Genomic DNA, 20,118 nt, shown 5'->3' with positions numbered 1-20,118 from the left:
TACAACCCTATCCATTTTACATAACAAATGCCAATGTTAATTTGGCTTTTCATTAATCAGTTGTCAATTTTTTTTTTTTTTGAGGAAATTGGTTTTGATCCATTTCCTTAGGACAAATGATAAAGCTTGACCAGAAGCCCAGTTAGTTCAAAGAACTGCAGCATCTGAATTATTTAAAGCAAAGTCGTTCCCTGGGACAGGTCAAGACTTGATTTGGGGCAAGTCAGCTAGAGCTCTGTGATGTCTGCTTGATCTCAATACCTATTTTAATCACAGAAAATGATATGGTAGATTTACTTTTACTGCAGTTGAGAACACTAGGCCCATAAAAATTCATGAGAAAAAAATCCATCATCTAGAAACAATTACTTATTGGGAAAATTAATTAAATGTCTTACAAGCTGCCAACCCAAATGTCCTTAATAACTAAAGACAATTAAATACCAATCCAACATAAAATAGAAAACTCATGATTTTGAAATTAAAACTTAATGGTGCAAATTTTATTTAAGGGTGAATGCTGTCTAATATGTTTTCAAGGTGGTTTTCTTTAAAATAAAATGGAGCAGAAAAGCTCTACCACCCACATAATGAATTTTCCCAGAATATCATCTACCAATTAGGCAATTCTGTTTAACAAGTATTTGAGAGCCTAATGTGTTGGCACTACCATAGGACACCTGCTCTCAGGGAGGAGAACTAACATTTGGTGCTAGATTTTTAGTTTAGGAAGAGTTAAGACATATACCCCAATATCTACACTCTCTAAAGCAAAACAGACAGACACTACAGTAGAAGTCCAAGATGTATGCAGTAAGAGGCACATATTCCAAACACGGCAGTCACTAAATCTAGTTCTCACCAAAGTTATGTTCAAATTCAACCAGGATTATCATTGTTCAAATTTAACCATTATTATTATTGTTGTAATTTCTCCTAGTAACCAAATCCCCAACTCCAGATAAGCTTTAGACCAGTTGGGTACTGTCACAGAAAATTTTTTAAAAACCTCAGTCTCAGGAGAATTAACTTTTAGATCAGTGTAAAAACCTTTACTTCTAAAATTGAACTTAAGAATAAGTCTATGTGTACATTGTATATTTTATATAAAATTATGGTATACAAGTATGTAATTTTTTCCTGTTTAAAACATTTCTATTAATCTGAGCTGGTTATCATAACAGTAGTAAAATCTGCAGCAAAAATCAGAAGCAACTACAAAGGTTTTAATAAACTGGTACTTTAGCATGCAAATACACTATCTTCTGAAGCACAGTGATAAGTAAAAATGGAAGTTACCGTTTCCTTTACATTTGGTTCTTTCTCTTGAATATCTGAATAATCTTGATGAAGCTGTTTTAGGTTAGACAAGAAATATGCTGCATTCCTAAGGGAAGATTTTCTCTCCTTAAGTTCATCATACTTTATTTGTAGTTGTTTCAGCTCTGGTTCTAACCTAAAACAAACAGAAAATGTTTTCCTCAAAATAAATGACAAAGTCTAACAACAGTCTATGCGATGGAATATGTAAGTATACTGAATGCAGTAAGGAAACCGGGGGAGTGGACTAGATGGTTTGAGATATCTTGGGCTCTGAGGTTATATGAATGTGAAAAAGATACTAGATTTCAATTTAAATTATGGGGAAAACTCTGAAGTATGACGTGCAATGAAGCCCACAAAAGAATATGCCTTATGTATCCTAAAATGTGTCATGTTGTTTTTAGGGTCTTGGGAACTAGAATGAATTAAAACATATACTTGGGTGAACATTTTAGAGCCTCAGGCAGAGATAGGCATTGCAGTTAAACAGCAGAAGGATGGACAAAAGCCTTCCCGCTGCTCCTTCCTCTTGTTGAAGTTTTGTCCATTTCCAAGGTCCAATAAAACCAGTGGAAGAACTACCACAGCGCCTGGATGAAAACGTGTGACCTTGGGCAACCTGCTTTTTCTTTCTTAACCTATAAAACACAAAGTTATGAACACCAGGTCCTGGGTCCCCCACCTCCCAGGCAGGTGGCTCTGCTAAGTTACTGCCCCGGGCCTTAGGGTTTCACACGTAAAGTTACAATTACGATATCCTGCGTTTCTTTCTTTCTGTGCCTTTTCAAAATAGGCTTCTCAACTTCTAAAATTCTATCTGGAAAAGGAACAAAAGAAGCTGATCTCTAAGACACGTCGAGTCTGATTACAGTCTTATTATACATCCATAATAACCCACCTCACAGGGTTATGATGGTTAATGAGTTAGCATGTGGAGCACTCAGCACGTGCCCAGCACGAACAGCTCACACTTCACAAAGCTCCCTATCATCGTTATCTTTAATTTTCTTATTTTGGCCTGAGTCAGCGAGAGCTTTATTGTGGGTCAGCACCAGTCCCCAGCCTAGATTTGGAAACCAGTACACCAGACAACCAGTTTCTCCCGCTTATAAATGTCTATGGCAGTCTTGTCTTTAAAACTTAGTACTTAATTATAGGCTGTCTTTTCTGATAATACCACTTTCTCAAGCTATTTTAAAACTCCTTAAGAGCAGAGAGCACATCTGATGCTGCTTATTCTGCTGCTGCTTCCCTGCCAACTGCCCGGCTCACCCAGCGGTCATGTCCGTGTGGAGGACCGCCCAGGGAGGTAGCTGGTGATGTAGTGCGCTCCAGTCTTCCCCGCCAGACCACACACACAGCCTGGTGGAGCTCTCCCGGCCCAGCACTTGGGGATGGGTTCACGTGAGTGCCTTGCCAAGGTGTATGTTTCAACAACTGTAACACACACTATTAACACTTAGTACAACACCTACTGCAGGCCAGTCACTGGAGGCACTTTCTGTATGTTTATCCATCCTATGAGGTGTAGTTATCATTACGCTTTTACAAATGAGCAGCCTGAGGCACCGAGAGGTTAAGTAACCTGACCAAGGTTGCACAGCCAGTAAGTGGCAAAGCCTGGATTCAAACCCAGACAGTCTAGTTCTAGAGTCTGTGGCATTAAGTCTCTAATCTGGCTGCCTCTCAGGCCAGAACTGAGAAATCTGATGGTGGATAAATGAGTTCTGAATTCTCCTTTGCCAAAAGCTTCTCAACTTGGCAGCATAACCTGCCTTCACTGAACTTCCAAGCTCAAAGAAAACCTGGGATTTAAATGCAACACAGCAGCAAGTTTTACTAGCCTCACGTGACAATCTAAATCCTTCTAAGTAAGTCTGCAAAGAGGACTTTGGTATTATCTTACCGAAGCAGTTCATCCTGGACTTCAATCAAACGCTGCCTTTTCTTTTCGATATGTGAAATCATCTGAGTGACACAACAGTTTCTTTGTTAATTTTGTAAGTATTTGAGCACTGCCCTGTACCAGGTGTTGGAAATACAATGGGAAACAAAACAAACCCCATTCTTACCATCATGGAACTTTGGTCTGATAGGGAAGAGAGACATTACATACAAACAGGATGTGATTACAAACTGTGAGATGTGCTGGCAAGGAAGAGAAAAGGGAACTCTGAAACAAAGGGGCGTCCACTGTGGGACAACTGTGAAGAGGAAGTAGGGCCTTTCTTTACTGCCCGATGAGCTATAAAGCACAGAGGTTTGGTTTTATCTAGGAACACAAGGAAAATATTGACACGGGGGAGCGTCATGATACAATCTGTAAAAAGAACACTTCAATATAATAAACTGTATTATCTCAACCATTATGCTCAGTAACAACCTCGTATTTCACTGCTGGACATTCATACTCTTCTCACTTATAAGTGCAGGACTGACCAACAAGAGACTAAAACTGAGAAATAATGAAGTCTCCAGAAGGAAAAATGCAAGCATTTCAAGCCCATTTCTGTTGTAAAGGAGAGGGGGAGCTCCTACGCGTGGAGTCATACCGGAGCATCAGCTGTCACCTGGTCCAGTGAACAGGGGAAAGGAGGGCCTCACGTGCCAGGCTCGCTTCTCCTTGCACACCTGGTGGTGTACAGTGCACTGAAGTACAGTGAACAAGGACAAGAAAGGAAGTCTCCTGACCCTTAACCCAGTATTCTTCCCAATGAGGCAGTTTTTAGTCTGAAAGGCTTTGTTTCTGACATCCATGAAAGAAATGTACATCACTTAACACTTCTCCATGTCACTGGTCATCCGAGGCTTGGTAGCCATTTTCAGGCCAGCTGGGACCCACATTCCTCAGCTGGCATGAATAGCACTCCCCTGATCAATCACTAGATCAAGTCAGCCTGACTACAGAGAAAATACCTTTTACAAACTCTGAAGGTCATAAACCCAGAGTCAGGCTTCACTTAACTATACATATGTTTGTGTTCTACTAATCACACAAGTGATTTACCTTAGTGTTCTTCCTTTTCAGAGTTTTCAACATCTGGACTTCCTTAAGCTACACAAAATAAAATAAATATTCACATGCATTTTCCAAAATTAAATGTTTATCAGTTCACAAAATAGAACATCTTGTTTAAAAATGTGTGAAATATGGATAGTTCTGATGCATTCTTTACCACATTGCCAGCAAACGCAAGCTTTCCTAAGATGATGGTATGCTGCCTCAGGATTAGTAAAAAAATACTTAGACCAACAAATTTATGTCAGCCAACTTACCATTTTGATGAGTTCTTCTTTCAAAGTGGAATGAAATTTGTTGATGGCTTCCTTACAGAGTCTAGATTCTATTTTTTGTCTGTAGCACAATTAAAAAAAAAAACAAAGTCAAACCTGGTATTACATAAAGAATTTCAGAAGGGGTGTTTCACATGTTTAGCACATCCACAGACACACACAATTTGGTATACGCCATTTTGATTATCTAAGATGGCACGTCAGCTTGCAGCCCTTACTCAGATTTAAAAAAATACTGGGAACATCTCAGCAAAAGAAAAAACAGGAACCATTTCCCCCTAAACCTGCACATATGTGGTCAGCACTCCCCAACACTGACCTCATCTACAGGTGACACCAAGCCACGTGGAAAGCAGTGTTTACAGCCAAGCCCAGTCTGCCTGCTGCCTGACCCACTGGCCAGCAGACTTTCACCCCTTCCTCCCACCCCAAGACACCTGGAGAAGTAACTGTGTGACTCATTTGGACTAACCCATGATCATGTAAGTAGCAAGAAGCCAACAGTTCTTCAATATAAAGTTGACCCAAACAAAGAAGCTGGTCGTGGTCCCTGTCATCAGGGAGAAAGGGGCCCAGTCCCCCGGCCTGGCTCACGCAGCCGGACGGCAGGCCTGCAGTGACCGCAGCAGCAGCAGATGCTCCGCCAGGGCAGCAGCTAGACCCCTGCTCTGCCTCGGCACAGTATTCTGTAAAGCCAAGTGCGCTTTTAACTGAGAGTAAATCTCTTGTATAAGTTACAGTTTGTCGTATTTTTTTCTTGGGGCAAATCCATGAGGAAAAGTCACCCAGGAGAAGGGGGTTAAGCCCATGGGCTAATCCTTCAGACGCTAAGCACATGAGAGAAGGCCTGCAATTCTGAACAGATTTTTGTATACGTTCCCATCCAATAAACAGGTGTTGAAAAGTACTTCTAGTGACGTCAGAAGATGGTGGAATAGGAAGCCCCAGACCTCATTCCCCCACAGGGAAACCAACTTAACAGCTATAGATGGCCCCAAAAGCCTTTATGAGAACTTTAATTCTAATAGAAACCAATTACGAAGTTGCAGTACCCCAGCAGGTTCAAGGTCAAGAACAGACACATTGAAACAGGTAAGAGAAGCCATTACTTATCAACGGTGATAGCCCTTCTCCAAGAATTAAAGTGTCTGGGTACAGTAACATGATGGGGCTTGGGGCAGGGAAGGAAGAGAAGACCAAGAGATTCTGAGTTTGCCAAAGTTCCAATCTTACTGGTGGGGTTACAAATTTTTTCTTTATAAGTTATATAGGATTAAAAATAACAAAACAAAAATTTTTAATAAATAATGTATCAGTACCTTCCTCCGTATACTGATAATTAAAATAAATGTAACTGGACTAAAGTCCACAGTTGAAATTCAAAGACGGGACACATTGGATTTTAAAAACATTTTCTAAGAGATAAAGTTCAAGGTGAGAAAGGTTGGAAGTAAAAGAAAATATAAAATCTGGCAAATACTAGCAAAAGATATCTAGTAACATGTTAACAGATAAAATAGATTTTAAGATTAAAAAAAGCATTTTTAGGAATGGAAAAGGTCACTACATAAAGATAAAATGTTAAGTCTAAAAGCAATTTTAAACATGATGTCCTAATAAAATAATCTCTATATAAATAACATAAATTGATAGAAGTACCAGGAAAAATTGAATAATACTGATTTTACATAGATCCAATAATGAGAGATTCTACATACAGACCCACTCACTAGAGATTTCCCATAGATTATGTGCTGGGCCATAAAGGAAGCCTCAATATTTCAAAAATAGGTATCGCCAGTCCTTGAAATTTGACCAGAACTATTTAAGATAGGTTAATACAGAAATATAAATTCAATATCACATATCTGGACATACAAAAACATACTACTAAATAATTCACAGAATTAAAGACATTATAATGGAAATGTAAAACATGTAAAGCTGATAATGAAATGCGACACATCAAAAGCTGTGGGGTGAGCGGAAGTGCTGCTTCAAGGGGAGTTCATGAGGCACGTAAATCCCAATGTCAGGTTCCTACTGCACAGCACAGGGAACTGTATTCAGTGTCTTGCAGTAACTTAGGGTGAAAGAGAACATGAAAACGAATGTATGTGTGTGCACGTATGGCTGAAGCACTGTGCTGTGTGTACACCAGAAACTGACACAACACTGTACACGGACTCTACTTCAATAAAAAAATATATATACAAACATTTAAAAAAGAAACTTACTTATAGTCTAGGAAGATGTTCTCAAATGCAGACAAAACAACATCTAACTCCGTGATGTCACTGGTTTTCTTTTCTTTTAAACACCAAATCGGTACACAGTCGGAAGTATCTAGAACGTTAGGGTAAGTCAATTCAGTATTGTGATTATCAGCAATTTAGTTCCAGGTCCGGGGTTCTGAAAGCCTGCAACAAACGGTTCCACCCACTCGCTGGAGGCGGAGTTCGTGAGGAAGCGCCCAGGAGGAGGCGTGCTCCCGCCTCCCTCTCCCAGCGCCACGCAAGCTGCGCAAGCTGCCTCTCGGTTACCTTGCTGCGTCTTTACTTTACAGGCCGCTGTTACCCAGCGCTGCTGGTGGCTGAGATCTTTGTTAACTATTTTCTTAGTTTTAATCTACCTGACAGGCCACCCCCTTCTAGAATACATAAAGGTTACTGAGTGTATTGATTTAGATGGCTGTAGTAATATAAAAGGAGATTAAATTCTGGTATCTTCATGAATGAAATATTACACATTTATTAAAATTATATGCAGAATACTTGACTGGCAAGGATATGATCCCACTTAGGGTGAGAAAAGCTCAGTAAAAGGGTTGGAGAGTATGGCCCAAAACACATGGTGGTTACTTCTGGGTGATGGAACTGTAAGTGATTTTAATCCTCCTTTCCATACCTTCTGAGTTTTCTAAAATAAGCATTTTTATAATAAGACAAACATAAAACTTATCTTTTAAAAGAACTGAAGGAAAGAGAGAAAATGGTTTATTTTTCCTCCCATTTTCCAATAAATTCCGTGACAATAAAAATGCAAAATAACATGGATGAGTCTCAAAAAAGTTATGCTGAGCGAAAGTAGCCTCAAATAAAAGAGTACATGCTATGTGATGTGTGAAAAGTGTACATATGTGACAAAAAATTAAAATAGGCAAATGGATAAAATAGATTATGGATCCATTAATGGATTAGTTAATTAATGGATTCATGGATAGGTGCTAAGGCAAGTATAATCAACTTCAATAGTAAAATCTAGGTAGCAGGTGTATGAACATATTTTGTAAAATTCTTTCACCTTTGTTGTATGTTGAAAATTTTCATGATAGATGCTGGAAAAATCAGTTTCTTCAAAGTCACATATTTTTAATTTTTTAAAGTGGCATTTTATATACTTAAATTTAGTACTTTATCAAATTAAGAAATATATTTTAAAAACTGAAATTCCTGCATTATTGACTATGTATAAAACGCTATTCTGTACCCAAGTCTGTGGCTTCACTTCTTGGTTTCTTCCTTTTGCCATGAAACATCTTCTTTTCCTGAGTTTTCTTAAAACAAAACAAAACAAAAAAAACGAAGATTTTTATTCAAGAGAAGTTTCTTAAAACATGAGAATTAAGAAGATAGTATTATCAGACACTGTCCATCAATATATTAGCCACAATTCTCTTCCTCTGAAGCTAAAATATTAATTATATAAATTACCTAAAATATAAAGAAACATTGAAAAAATTAAACTGCCTCAAAATAAAAACTAAAAAAAATTGTGTGCCTTGGGGGAAATTACACTTTTATTATTTAAGATAATTATGTGTGGAATCAGCTCAATTTCTGCTCCAAGCTGTGACGAAGTAACAGCTTCTGAACTAGCTTTCTCGCAGTAAGCAAACATAAAGTGGGGTCGGGGGTGGCACTGGACAACAGGCGAAGAAAGACGGGGGGATCAGAAGGTGAGTCCTGTGGAGGTCCCCCTCCCTCCCGCCTGGGGACAGCCTCAGACAGCGGCCCAGCCCGTCCAAGCGGAGAAAGGAGCCCTGCTCTGTCGAGGCGGCAGACACCGGAGGACAGCAGCCGACACACCTGGAATCAGCTCCCAGGGAACACCACAAGTGCGGGGGGCGGGGGGGTTCCCCGAAAGTCCCTGCCACCTCCATATGTGCAGAGTGAGGCTCCACGGAGTGCAGTGCAGTGCGGCTACCACGGGATTCAGAACATACACAAGACATAGTAAAGGACAGAAAATTCCGGGGGAAACCGGATGTAGAAAATGCAGAGGCCTCATTAACAGCTAGTTAGCACCTGTCTACGCAGCCAAGCTACACTGCGGAAAGACCACAGTTTAGAAGTGAGAACTGCCCTTCAGGCCATGCCGTCTCGCTCAGGGTGAAACTGTTCCCAACGGGGACCTGCCAAAAACTCTTGGATACCACCATGGATTCCGACCCTCCAGAGAACCAAGTACATACACACATACACGTGTATTAAAACTTAACGAGGGGGGTGATTAGGAGAAAATGTCTAGGAACGCTCGTCTTAGGGAGGACAACAATGAAAAAGGGTTGAGAAGCGCTGGCCTGGAGTGAGGCCTGCTCTAGACCCACCCTAACAGAGCCTGAAACCCGTCTCTGGCCAGACGCACCAGGGAGGCAGAGAATGAAGGCTATGGAGGCCAAAATATGACTCCCGATGACCTGAGTAATTCCCTCCCGGAGTGTGGGAGGCTCCTGTGAACAGGATGGGGTAGTTACTCCCTTGATTCCGTCACATTACGTAAGACGCACGGCAGTGGAGCGGAGAGACTCCGGCTAGCTTTGCAGATGTCAGCTGCCCTACTGTGGGAGGGCCGCTAGACCAGGGCCTGAGGGCAGGCTCGAGGAGCTGAGAGAGACCCCCAGCTTGGATCGGACACACAAGAACCTCAGGCCTACGACGGCCAGGATTAGATTCTACCAACAGCTTGGTAGATGAGGACCGAGTCTTGGATGAGGTTTCCGCCGTGGAGAGCACCTTGACTTCAGCCTTGTGAGACCCTGAGCAGAATCCAGCCAAGGCACGCCTGGACATCTGACCCACAGAAACTGTGAGATATAAATGTATGTTGTTTGAAGTCACAAAGTTTGTGGTATTTTGTTTTGCAGCAACTGAACACGAATACAGAAGCCGAGTCCCTCCCAGAGTGAGAGAGGCCTGGGAGACACCCTGGGCTTCCCCCACACCGACGCTGACAAAGGCTAACACCACACCTACACAAGTTCAAGATGACCAGCCGACAGTCAAGCCACACACTAGAACGGAAGTCAACAGTCAGAACAAAACAGAATTCAAAATCTCAACAACCCATCAACAATAGCGTTCAAAGCACAATTAAAAAGTACTAGATTAAAAATACCACATGAAAAAAGTGACCTATAGTTAAGACAGAAAGTACTCAAAAGAAACTGACCCTGAAGTAAACCCGGATACAGTCGTCCCTCGTATCCAAGGAAGATGGCTCTAGGATCCCCCACAGGTACCACAATCTGCTGATGTGCAAGTCTCATATAAAATGGTGCTATTTGCATATAACCTACGCACATCCTCCCGTATACTTTAAATCATCTCTAGAGTACTTATAATACCTAACGCGATGTAAATACTACGTAAGTAGCTGTGAATACAATGTAAATGCTACGTAAATAGTTCCTGGTGCAGGGCAATTTCAACTCTTGCTTTCTGGAACTTATCTGAATATTGTCTAATTGCAGTTGGTCGAATCTGTGGGTGTGGAACCTGCAGATACAGAGACCTGACTGTACTAGACTTGGAAAACAAAGACTTTAAAGCAGCTATCATAAATATGTCTAAAGAAGGAAAGGATGGTCTTAGGGAATCTCAGCCAATTAAAAAAAGGAAATTCTAGAAATTGTAGAACCCAAAAGCACATTACTAAAAAGGAAAAGTCATTGCATGGTGTATAGAAACTGAAAAAAAAGGAAATTCTACAAACTGTAAAACCCAAAAGCACGCTACTGAAAAGGAAAAGTCCCTGGGTGGTGGTTTACGTTTCCTGTGGCTGCTATAATGAATTACCACAACTTGGTGGCCGACAGAAATTTCTTCTCTGACAGTTCTGGAGTTCAGATGTCTGAAATCCATTTCAGTGGGCCAAAATCAAGGTGCTGACATATTAAAAGCTTGATTAAAAAATATTATATGTCAAGAATCATAGACAGAACACTTATGACCCAGAAATCTTATTGTAGCAATTTTTTTCCTAAGGAAATGAGCCAAGATGTGCAAAGATTTAGTCAGAAAAAAATTCATCAAAGCACTCACATTTTTTAAAATTGCAGTTGTTCATTAATACCAGATTAAACTATGGCATATTCATGAATATGTCACACATTCATTAAAATGTATGCAGAATACTCGCTGACACCTAAGTGGTCCCACTTAGGGTGAGACAAGCTCAGTGAAAGGACTGAAGAGTATGGACCAAAAAACGTGGTGGTTAGTTTTGGGTGATAGATTTTTTTTTTTAAGCCCCAGAGGAAGGACACAGTCTTTATTTAAAAAAATTTTTTAATGCAGGTACAGGGGATTGAACCCAGGACCTCACGCATGCTAAGCATGTGCTCTACCACTGAGCTATACTCACCCCCCTGGGTGATGGAATTGTAGGTGATTTTATCTTCTTTTCCATACCTTCCAAATTTTCTAAAATAGACATATTTTTATAATAAGAAAATTATAAAACTTATTTTTTAAAAGAAGTGAAGGAAAGAGAAAATATTTTTCAGTCAACTTCTGCTCTGCGTGGACGGCAGCCCCTCTTACCGGCTGACTTGCTGCTGCCAGGGTCTCTTTTTCAACAGAGGACTCGGCACCAAGGGGTCCTGTCTTTTTAGGAATGACTGATCCAGCCGGTTTCTCTGAAAGCTCGGAAGCAGCGGTGGCCGAAGCAGCCTCACGTCGCTGTGAGCTGACCTTCCCTGCTGGTTTAACTTTTCTCCTTACATCACCTTCTTCAGTGCTTTCAGATTCGTCACTAATGGGCCTGAGCTTTCTTCTTGGCTGTGTCAAGAAAACAGCATTACTGTTTAGAAAACACAAATGCTTACCATCCCTACCGTGTGAGTCACTAACTATAAAGTCCACGTTCCTCATCTCTGAACTGCAAGACTGACCACACAGGAAGACGGCAACGTTGACTACTGGGCAGGACGAGAAACTCAGATTAAGGAGCTCCAGACCAATACTCCCAACAAATCACTCTGCGTCTGTAAATCACAGTCTAGACACATTACGTGAACGCTATGAAAACTGACAGGGTACGTAGAGATTTGAGGTAAAAAACATGTCACTTTTCATTTCAAAAGTATCTTCTAAAACATAATATTCTTATGAAAAACGTTGCTACAGAGTATTTTCTCTATTTACATACAAACAGAATATGAAATGTTTCACAGAACATTTCCTCTGCTTGCATCCAGTCTAAACAGGATATGAAGTATCTTGCAGATTAAGATAGAAGGGAGAATACAGCTACATACCTTTTTTGCACTAATTCTTACGGACTCGTTTTGACTTGCTTCAGTTTCAGAAGTGCCTGAACTGTACCAAAGAACAAACCATCAGTATTTTGCACACATTTCATTTATATTCACATATATCTCCTAAAAGTTGCTCATCCAACATGAAAACAAGGTTGATTTAACAAGGAGCTTTCCCACTTGTCCCGCACGGCCGGGCCTGCGCCTTCCCAGGGTCACGGGTCATCACCCTCACCAAGGCCACCCTGGTCTGACGCCAGCAGGCACATGAGTGTCCCACTGCAGCACGCTGCGGTCCTGTCGGAGGACCGCTCCTTCCTCCCTGTCGCTGCCCCAGGTGTACGGGCCATCATCTGTGCTAGTCTGCAGAGAGCAGGCCCAGCCTTAGCAGATATAAAAGGCCCTACCTTCTTTGGTCCTTTGAAAAGGAAAAAAAAAAAAACAAAACAAAAACCCTAAACTTCTGATGAGAGTTCTTTCACTTATTTCATGCAATTTAATACAACAAATATTTAACACTAACCACAAAGTGCAGAGTACAGGGAATAAAATGACTTGAAAAATTAGGAGCCTTCCTTTAAGGGGTTCACTGTCTGGTAGGAAGGCATAGACAGTGCAGAATGATGGCTTCGCAAGCACTGGACAGAGGACATGGGGACACACGGCTGGGGGATCAGGACAGAGATGATGGTTATGACACTTGAGTTCCGAAAACACTGCTCTTTTCTGCCCAGACTTCCTTCTGTATCCATACACAAACCCTGTCTAACTCACCCAAATGTTTTTTGTTTGGCCTTATTAACCCCCAAAACCAAGATGACTGAACATCCACACTGTTAAACGCAATGTGTGTGTTCAGGCTTTCCCTGACTTGCTTCTCAACTGCATCTGATCCTCCTGACAACACTCATTCCCTCCCCTCACCACTCCCATGAACACACCCTCTTCTGGTTTCCCTCTTTCCCTTCTAGCCACTGGTCTTCTCCCTCTTTTGCCAGCTCCTTCTCCTCCACCTGAACAGTAGATGCTGGGTTTTCTTGCGGGTTGGCCTCTGGTCCTGCCTTCTCCCAGGCCATTGTCTCTCGCTGTGAGCACTCACCCGTGCCCACAGCCCCACACCTCCTGTATCGAACCACTTCGGTGTGAAGTCCAGCTCAGCCCTCTCCTCTGGGCACCAGACCCAAGTACACAACAGTCCTGACTTCTGAGCACCAAGTTCATGATTGCTTCATGGTGATAGGGGTTACCCATCTCCTAGGTCTGCCTATCTTACTCAGTGGCACGATCATCAATCCATTTACACAAGCCAGGAGGTGTCTGACAAATAGGGTAAATTTCACTAATGTCTAAATGAAGTCACAGAAGTCAGGAAGAAAATGACAAATTCTAGAAAAATGGAAAAAGGATCTAAAGAGTTTGCAGAAAGAAATTCAAGAACTTTGAAAATATGTGAAGGGATGCGGCGGGGAGGGTAGAGCTCAGTGGTAGAGAGAGTGCCTAGCAAGCATGAGTTCCTGGGTTCAGTCCCCAGTACCTCCATTAAAATAAATAAATAAACCTAATTACCCCCCCCCCAAAGTATACAGTGCTGTATGTCAAAATATATCTCAATAAAACTGGAAGGGAAAAAAAAAGTATGAAGAGATGCCACTCAACTCAATCACAAGAAAAATACAAACCAGAACTAGTCTGAACACCACCACACTGGCAACCCTGGCAAAACTCCAAGTTTGATGCCATTCTGGTCGGAATCTGGCAATAACTATAAAAATTAAAACGCACATTTGGTTTGACCCAGGATTTCCTTTAAACATACATCCTCTAGAAACAGAGGCACGTGTGTGGAATACATATGTACCAGGAACTGGTGACAGCAGAAGACGGGAAACAACCCAACCGCCTGTCCGTACAGGACCGGGGACGTAAACGCGGGGATGGCCACACTTGAGAACCCCCGCACCTGCGGGAGGGATGAGAAAGCCCCCCACGCGCTGACGTGGAAGGTCTCCAAGACGCAGGACGTGGGGAAGGCAGGGAGCAAGGTGTCCTGCCTCCTCAAGGAAGGTTAGAACTCAAGTGGAACTTCAGTGTCACAAGGAAACTGTGAAGAAGCCATGTGAGAGGTTAATGGGGGGGAGACGGAGGAAGTGGGTGCAGGAGCTGGGAGACGGCTCAGAGGAGACAAAGCCTCTGTTATTAACCATTTTATATTTTTAAACCATGCAAATGTGTTGCCTATTCAAAAAGTTCTTGAAAAATTACAGCCACCACTGTTTAAAATGAAGTGTGTGTTTTTCCAAATATTTGGCTTTTGTTACCCATGTTCAATAACATCTCATAGAAAAACTAGTCTCCCAAACAACCAAGTACCATAAGGCTTCCCCACGGCAGAGACCCTCAGAGACACCGGATCTCGATTTCTGCCCCAGTGGGGAACGTTTCAAAAATACCGTTTTGTTACTGTCAAAATATAGCCAGTAACTAGAACTGGCCTATTACCTAGTAAAGGGTTTGCTCTAGCTAGTAACTCATCATTAGCACCACAGCCACTGAGGAGCCTTCATTAGGTGGGTTGTCTCTGGGCAGTGGTTTTTACCCGACTTACCTGACCCACGCCTTCCCATAAATCTGTCAAACTCAAACCAAATCTCCTTAGAGACAACACAGCTGAAATTTCCAACAGACTCCATCTCCTTTGTGATTATCAGCCTGTCTCCCCTATTCTGTTCTGCACTAGAAAACATCTCTCTTGCTGCAAGGTAATCTGTAAGTTACAGGGAACCTGTCAACAATCACCTGTAAAATGCTGTGCTCATAAACTCTTTGCCCTCCTCGTTTTACCTCAACGCTAAACCACCTTGACTGGCGTCTCTCTAGGAATAATCAGGTGTCAGTTACAGTGATTATAAGTAATGTCAATTACTGAAAAATTAATTCTTTTATGTCCAAGTTCTCTTGAGGAAAAACATAAGCTGGCTCAAAAGATCTTTATAAAGCTTAGTTTTATAAGCTTCTTTCTTAAAGAACATCTCAGAAACCCCACTAACCACGAATAAACGTCTGCTGGAGACACGCTCATACCTTCTTTTTGCTTCTTTTCCTGGCAGAGTTGAGGGCAGCGACGACCCGCAGTGTTTGGAGAATTCCTCTTCATCAGCATATATAGCAGTGCTGTGTAAAGGAGGGTCTACAAAAGGTTTTTTTGAAAAAAGGGCAACTTTAGAAGTCTGGCTGTCTGGGCCATATTCAAGTTTGTTCCTTTACATCGGAGTACAAAGCAACCTTTGTTTAAATGGCTAACAAAACCCAAACCAATTACACAGGCTACTTCTGATCTCACACCTCAACGGCAAAAAGTGTAAACCATTTCACCCATAACTACATGCACAGTCACCACTTAGAACCGTACTGTGCTCGTATATCATGTGGAAGCTTTTTAACGAGCTGGGCGATAACAGGAGGTCTGGCACTCTCTCTCCCCGCCCGGTGGCGTGTCACACGTGTACCTGCGAGGCGGCTGCATTAACTGTCAACTCTCAGGTTTGGAGTACCTGGCCTGCTCCCCCGACTGTCACCCCCCAGAGTGCCTGGCGCAGGGCGGGCTCTCAACACGGTTGACGGATGGCCCTTTGCGGAGAGTCCCCAGTGCCTCCTCTCCCCTTTCCTCTGCACTGCTACAGCCTGTAGCTAAGCGGAAAGTTAACTCGGAATGAAGAAGAGAAAGGAGAGGAGACCAAATGGCCTTGGTGGAAAGACCCAGAAAGGAGCTGCTAAGAGGATGAGGGTGCTCCCACCTGCTGAGGAGACAGGAGTCCCAGGAGAGGCCCCAGCACCCCGGCGGGCTCACGGCGGGGTGGAGACCTTGCGGGGAGGAGGGGCGCCTGGTAAGAGCCAAGCAACCATCTCTTTGTGCTCAGACTGCAGGCCAGTGCACACGCTTAACGTGTGTGCAGGTAGACAGCTGCTTGTACAGTGCACAGAGCAGCTACTCAATTTTAAAGTTAGAAATATACTTTGTACTCGCCTCAACTAGGCAAAGGGGTTTATTTACTTCACTTCTGTGCATGGCAAGGGAAAAACAGAAAACTAGACCAATTCTGAATCTCGTACAAGCTGGACTTTTACTACTCAACAATAAAGCGATAAATAACCCAACTTAAAAATGAGTAAAGGATCTGAGCAGACACTTCTTTGAAGATACAGGCAGACCTCGTCCTCACACTTTGCGGATACCACACTTTTTACAGACTGAAGCTTTATGGCAACCCTGCACTGTCAGATGATGAGCATTTTTTTAGCAATAAAGTATTTTTTAATTAAGGTATGTACACTTTATTAGACATAATGCTTCTGCACACTTCACAGACTACAATGTAGTGTAAACATAACTTTTACATACACTGGGAAACCAAAAATTTGTGTGACTTGCTTTATTGAATATTCACTTTATTACAGTGGTCTAGAACCAAACCTGCAATATCTCCGAGGTGAGCCTGTGTGCAAATGGCCAAAAAGCACACTGAAATCATGCTCCCATCAGTCGTCATTAGGGGAAGACAACTCAAAACCACACTGAGATACCACTTCACATCCATTTGGATGGCTATTATCAAAAAAGAAAAAACAAAAAAACAGAAAAAGTAATGGTGAGGATGTGAAGCAGCTGGAATCTGTGCGTTGCTAATGGGAATGTAAAATGGTGCAGCTGCAACTCCTCAAAAAATTAAACACAGAATTACCACTGAGCCAGCAGTCCCACTTTTGGGCACACATAGCCCCCAAAGAAGGGAAAGCAGGACTGGAACGTGCGTGCACATCCACGCTCACTGCAGCATTGTTCATAACAGTCAGAAGGCAGAAGCAGCCCAAGGTGAACAGACACACAAAATGTGGTCTCTACATAAACGTATGCACCATATTTTCAAAAAGGAAATTCTGACATGCTACCTCTTGCCGAGTGACTCTCCTGGAGGTACGAAGCGGGAACTACCTTTTACATTCCTCTTGTTACAGACCACTGGGCTGGGTGTCCTACTGCCGCTGGCTTGTTGACAAATGCTACGGGGACAGTTCCACTCTGACTATGTTTAATAAACATAGAGTTCTTAGTTCCAATGCACTTAGAAGTGAGAAAAATTAGTTCAAATTAGCACATACTCCCCAGACCATTATATTCATGTGTACACAACCGCATTTTTATATGTGAAGGTATTTCTATATTGTTATCAGTAACTAGCCTGAGTGCTATTGCTTGAACTACTTTGAGGTTTTTGGGATAAAGATTTAGGGTACTAACCAAAGGTTTCATAGGGTTCTTCATCTTTCTCATTTTCACCCGGCCTGCCGATACTTGAGGTATCAGAATCATCAGGAAAATCAAATACATCAGTAGGCTTGTGCTTTTGGCCAGCTTTCTAAAAGTAAATGAAGTTCAAAGTCATTGAATTGGCCCCAGCAAACAAGAAGATCACAAATGAAACGCCTGCTACCACTGCTGCGTGAAGACAAGAGCCGTGACACTTTGGGGGGCACAGGTTCTTTGGATAATCCAAGGCAGGGCTTGGAAAACTTTTCTATAAAAAACCAGTGAGTAAATACAGTTGCCCATTGAACAACGAGGTGGTTACAGGCGCCCAGCTTCCGCACAGCTGAACATCCCAGTATGACTTTCTGCGACTCAGCCCTCCATCCACAGTTCCCCATCCGCGGTTTCAACCAGCTGCAGATCATACAGGATTTACTACTGAAAATAACCCGGGTTATAAGTGGACCCACATAGTTCAAACCTGCGCTGTTCAAGGGGCAACTGTGTATTAGTCTTTGCAGGACGTGGAGGCTTTGTTGTGGGGTCTACTCGGCTCAGCCATCCCAGTGCGACAGCAGTAAGCTCGGCTGGGTTGCAATAAAGCTTTATTTATAAATCTTGAAACCTGATCATATTTTCACATGTCAAAGGATAGTCTTCTTTTGATTTTATTTCAGTCATTTAAAAATGTAAAATAAAAACCACCCGTAGCTCGCAGGGCTGTACAAACAGGGAGCAGGCTAGACCTGGTCACAGAATGCAGGTCACCAACGCCTGATCCAGGAGAGCGGTGGGCCCTCTGTCCAGAAATACAACCGTTTACCTGAAAGTTCATAAACAGCTCTGAGGACACACAGGGGTGACAACTCCTGACTGCAGGAGACACACGGGTTTACGGTGCATCCTCATAAGCCCCGCGAAGACGGCTCCCCTCATAAAAGACCACAACACACCGAAGGGGAGGAAAATCTCCGTGGCGGCTCTGGAAAATGCCATCAGCACGGAAGACAGTAAGTATGAGGAGATTCTGGAAGATACACAGGAGATGGAATAAAACGGACAGACTGCCACTCACAAGCCCTCTGTGGAAGATTATTCACGGACTGCTGGGGGCAGGATGCGGAGGAGGGGCTGGCAGGGCCCCACCATCCACACTCCCCGGGGCCAGTGCGCCTCCGCTGCCTTCCAAAGGAGGGAGGAGACAGGCAAGCTGAAGAAACCCACCCAAAGAAGGAGCAAGCTAGGGCCGGGGGCAGCGGGAGTAAAGAGGAGGGGGCAGGGGAGCAGGCGGACAGAGACCGCCCAGACAGAGAGCCCAGGGCGGGGCCGGGGCCCCGGAGCGGGAGCAGTCCCCACCCCCAGGCACCAGGCACAGGCTGCTAAGGAGAAACCAGTGCCGGGGGGCCAAGCCGCTGGAAGAGAACATGAAAGGAGCGGTGGAGAGTCTTAAAGAAACCCGCCTTTAACACTCATTTATTCCTAAGACTCTACCCCCCAGTAAAAATACAATGTGAAGGTAAAACTAAATGGAATATTATGAAATTGTAAACAACTGCTGAAAACTGCAACGACGTGGAGAGATGGCTGTAAGTGAAAAAAGCAAAATACAGCAAACTGTACAATTTTTCAACGATGTCAACTGTCCCAGTGAAAATAAAATCAACAGCAGCCAGGGAAAAAAAGGTTCAAAACGTTAACCGCAGTATACTGGACAAAGCTGGAGGAAAAGGAGTTTACTTTTCCCCTACAATAAAACACTGAGCTTACCAAGTCTCCCATACAATGTTACTGTGTGTTGCCAATTAAAATATATTATAAAAAGATAACTTACATCTTTTGTGGAATGTGTTCTTCCTACAGTGTTCCTTGAATTTCTCTCACTATGAAAGAGCAAAAACACACAAGAGTTAGGAATGCATAAAAACAACTGGGGCAAAACACCGTAACTTGCCACGTCTTCCAAGCATTTATTTCCAAATTACATTCCTCATTAGCTGCATTAACAATGTGCACATGACAAAATTCAGTTTACAGCAAAATCCTTCTGGAAAGCGTAGCTATATCTCACACGTTGAATTCTGTTTTTTAATAAGTCAAACCATATCACTTATGTATAAACAGCACAGCTCTCTGCCCTCAGGGACACGGACAACTAACCCTGCTGTCATCCTTGTCCCTGATGTCCCAAACCACAGCAACAGCTGACTTTCTGCAGAAATAAGCAAGAAACATACACGAAACTTTATCAAGCCCTTGGCCCTGGTTCCATCCTGAGCCTGGCTCTTTGACACACATTTTCTCATTGAGCTCCTTAACAGTCCTTAAGGTAGAAGTGAATCCCATGTCACAATTTACATTTTGTCTCATTGGCTTTCTGTGTGTACACATGTATGGTAAACTGGGGACACTGTGAGTCTTTACCGCTAAATATTTCAGTGTGTTTTTCCTAAGAAAGAGGGCATTATCTCACAGAGTCACAGCACACTCCCCAAACCAAGAAATCTAACACTGACATTGTCTAATCTACAGTCCATATCCAAGTTTTACCAATTGCCCTATAATGTCCTTTAAGGTTCCCCCCAGCGGCAATTTTTAAAAGAAAACAGAAAAGAATATAAAATACAAGATTGCACTGGACACAGTGCTTTCATAAACC

At 42.7% G+C, this 20,118-nt stretch overlaps 1 protein-coding gene across 4 annotated transcripts in view; it reads right to left on the bottom strand.

Moving 5' to 3' along the window:
- The window catches only part of CENPU (centromere protein U), a 32,526-nt gene that overhangs the window by 2,053 nt on the left and 10,355 nt on the right, over positions 1–20,118 (bottom strand). For 2 of the 4 annotated variants that reach the window (XM_032468422.1, XM_014561680.2), the window contains exons 2-12: positions 19,294–19,342; positions 17,454–17,571; positions 15,239–15,344; positions 12,158–12,218; positions 11,442–11,678; positions 8,107–8,173; positions 6,855–6,963; positions 4,600–4,678; positions 4,331–4,378; positions 3,230–3,291; positions 1,300–1,456 (exon numbers count right to left, since the gene is read on the bottom strand). In XM_032468422.1, coding sequence (XP_032324313.1) covers positions 1,300–1,456; positions 3,230–3,291; positions 4,331–4,378; positions 4,600–4,678; positions 6,855–6,963; positions 8,107–8,173; positions 11,442–11,678; positions 12,158–12,218; positions 15,239–15,344; positions 17,454–17,571; positions 19,294–19,342 — 1,093 coding nt within the window. Of the gene's footprint in view, positions 1–1,299; positions 1,457–3,229; positions 3,292–3,395; positions 4,379–4,599; positions 4,679–6,854; positions 6,964–8,106; positions 8,174–11,441; positions 11,679–12,157; positions 12,219–15,238; positions 15,345–17,453; positions 17,572–19,293; positions 19,343–20,118 lie in introns of those variants that run through there. The other 2 variants (XR_004315323.1, XM_032468423.1) reach the window with 2 other exon arrangements.

Source organism: Camelus ferus, chromosome 26 (genome assembly GCF_009834535.1).
Source record: "Camelus ferus isolate YT-003-E chromosome 26, BCGSAC_Cfer_1.0, whole genome shotgun sequence".
NCBI classification, from domain to species: domain Eukaryota; kingdom Metazoa; phylum Chordata; class Mammalia; order Artiodactyla; family Camelidae; genus Camelus; species Camelus ferus.
The sequence above is the reverse complement of the archived record's forward strand: the minus strand, read 5'-3'. Positions and strand labels throughout refer to the sequence as shown.